The 3,120-nt window shown below is 33.0% G+C and overlaps 1 protein-coding gene across 1 annotated transcript in view; it reads right to left on the reverse strand.

Annotated features, from left to right (window-relative positions):
* Positions 1-2,631, reverse strand: part of LOC105619459 (mitogen-activated protein kinase kinase kinase 13) — an 18,389-nt gene extending 15,758 nt beyond the window's left edge. The window contains exon 1 of the mRNA XM_012200977.1: positions 2,492-2,631. Within this exon, the coding sequence (XP_012056367.1) occupies positions 2,492-2,631 (140 nt within the window). The remainder of the gene's footprint in view (positions 1-2,491) is intronic.
* Positions 2,632-3,120: the final 489 nt, after the last annotated feature.

A 3,120-nucleotide genomic window follows, 5' to 3' on the forward strand; every position in this document is an offset into this window, starting at 1 on the left:
CGTAGGTACTCGACGTACTAAGTAAAGTAACGTAACTTAAGTTTAGTTTTAATTACTAACTTAGTATATATATATATATATATATATATATATATATATATATATATATATATATAAAACGTTGATTGTGCAAGCAAATGCATCTATATAATTATAATTTTATGGAAAATAATTAAGACATTATAGAAAGTTGACGAAATGCATCAATTTTTATGAAAGAAAAAAACATTCGAATATTTATTGTTATTGTTTACTTTACTGCGCTGGAATATTTCCAGATAACCATAGAAATACCCGCGACACAAATTCAAAAGAATGAATCTTTTTTTTACAAATGCAGGTGATGATATACAATATCCATTCTTTTGACATTCATGTAGTAACAACACAGCATACTAGTCTAAAACTTCGTTTCTCAACGATCCGGAGAAAGTGGAGTCACTGAGCAGAAAATTTCGCGAAATGTCAAATTCTAATTTTAATGAAACTTTGTACACTTATATAAATGTAACTCTTATATAAATAAATGAATTTAGAAAACAGCAGTAGAGGCAAATAAACGTAAAAGATGAAATTACTTTCTATGTAAAGCAATTTCCAACTTTTTTCATTATATCTCAAAAATACTATTTGAGATATCAAAAATGTCTAATACAAAAGTTATATAATAAAATTATGTCTATTTCTATGTCAATAATATAAAAAAATAACGTTCAATTTCAAAATTTATATTTTCGAAATTATTTTTTAAAAAAGTTATTGACATAAATAAATAGAAATAAGAATAATAATTATGATAACAAATCTTCACATAGAATATTTTTTTGATATCTCGAATTGTTTTTAAAATACAATGAAAGGAGCTGAAAATTATTTTATATATAAATAAGAGATGATTTTACTCCTTAAAACTATTTATTTGCCTACTGTTATTTTTTAAATTCATCTATTTATATAAGCTATAAATATACGGTTTCATTAAAATCAGAACTTGATACTTTGCAAGGTTCCCTTGTGATTCTTGTAAGATGCACGAGAAAGTAAACACATCGACTTCTACTGAAATATATTCTTATTATTTTCGTAAGATTTGTGCGAAGAACATGACGAATTTAGAATGGCATACTACTTAAGATTTACGATGGCGAGACTATCGATGTACCAGTCGATATATTTTGAATCTGTATCTGGAGCAGGTACAGAAAGATTTGATTACCTTTCTTAACGTCACTTTAACGATATTTTATCATTTGTAACAGTCTCTCAGCAGGAGCGACGTCAGTGAGTGAAGTACCTACAACGACTGACGCAGGTCGGTGCGGAATGTCTAGTTCGTCTCTACGAACAGCCGATAATGAATAACGCCGCGCCGCAAGAGAAGACGCATAAGTACTCAGTATTGTTGATAAGTACTCGGAGTCGTTATCGCAAACGCATTCCAAAGATCCGGACAACTTTCGCGGAATACGTTATCGCGTTACAAAGACCTGGAGTGACTCTTCCATGGGATTCGTCTCGGTCTCACCTCTTCGTCGCAGCGCTGGTCACATCGCCGGATACTACCGCAACGGCGACGGCGGAGGTGTCGCCGGCGGCAGTGTTGTCGTTCTGCGTCGCTGGCTTCTTGAGGAAGAACCGCGCGAGGACCATCCCGTCGCGTACAGCATATGGACGTGCAACGGGAGCACTACTTCACCGCGAACGGCAATGTGGCCGATGAGAAACGAGTCGTCGTCACGTCACGTCACGCTATCGACCACCGATCGTTTCGGATCTGCGAGGGACATGCACGCACGCACGCACGCACGTATGAAATGTATCCCACTTACTGACGAACGTGTGGAACAGCGGAGATCGCAGAGACTATGGAGAGGAGCAGGAGGAGAGGACCAAGAAAGCCACCTTTGTCTCGCCTCTTTATCTCTCTCTCTCTCTCTCTCTCTCTCTCCTTCCTCTCTCTCTCACCTTATCTGTTCGCCACATGCTATCAACAGCGCTCACTCACGACGCAATGCGACGCGCGCTATTTCGAATTCACAAATGCAGTACAAGATATCTTAACATTCTCATCCTTTGTATACCGATAATAATTATAACCTTTCTTTTACTCGTAATTTATTTCTTTTCATAAGAATATAAAAAAATCATATATGATGCAAAAACACAGAAATAATGGTTAATGCTGATTAATGTTTGACCGATATAAGACATTGATATGAGATGTTAATTTTCAATTTGAAATAAAACTGACAATTAATTAAGTATTAAGTAATAAATAATTGTAATTTTTTTCGCATAACATGCTATTTTGAATCTGTACGGGGAAAAAAGAAACAAAGAAGTGATGAAGATAAAAATTTTACTTCTAACATAAGAATGCAAATAATTGATAGATACTACCGATAGGTAAAAATCTAAATTTTAATATGCTGTGCAGCACATCACAATATAATCTTATCGAGAATGAACAGTAATGATGACCTAAAATTACCTGTTAGTAAATATATGAGTCTCTGGATGAGGAGACGATAAGACCACTCTGCTGACGTCCGCGGACGTTTCTGTTTCCTCAGTTTCCAGGTTATACATTTCGGGTTGGGCCAGGGTCTCGGTTTCAGCAGGGGTGCGCATTCTCGCCTAAATGTCCGATTGATGACAGATCTGAAATAAAGTAAATTTTGTTATCCTTAATTATTACCTTTAACGAATTTGCATGAATCACATTTTACAATAATAATGTAAATAATGTAAGAAAATATATAATATATAATAATAGACAAAAGGTAATGTTAGATAAAGAAAACGTAATATTAAATGGATAAAATAACACGTTCTCATTTTCATTAAATAATTAACCGTCATTTATAATAAATTTAAAGGTAATTACACTGAGAAAGAAACACTAAATTTTAATAAATATTTATTTGAATAGTATCAACTACAATTTACTTACAGTAAATAAATATTTATTCAATAAGAAAATGATAGTTAAGGCAAATCAATGGTTTTTGTATCAAATTACAATATCTTTATATTTAGTAAATCCAAATTTAATCGATACTATTCAAACAAATAATTTATTAAAATTTAATTACTTTTCTTTCAGTGTAACTTGATTCA

The sequence above is a fragment of the Atta cephalotes genome (genome assembly GCF_000143395.1).
Source record: "Atta cephalotes unplaced genomic scaffold scaffold00021, whole genome shotgun sequence".
NCBI lineage: Eukaryota > Metazoa > Arthropoda > Insecta > Hymenoptera > Formicidae > Atta > Atta cephalotes.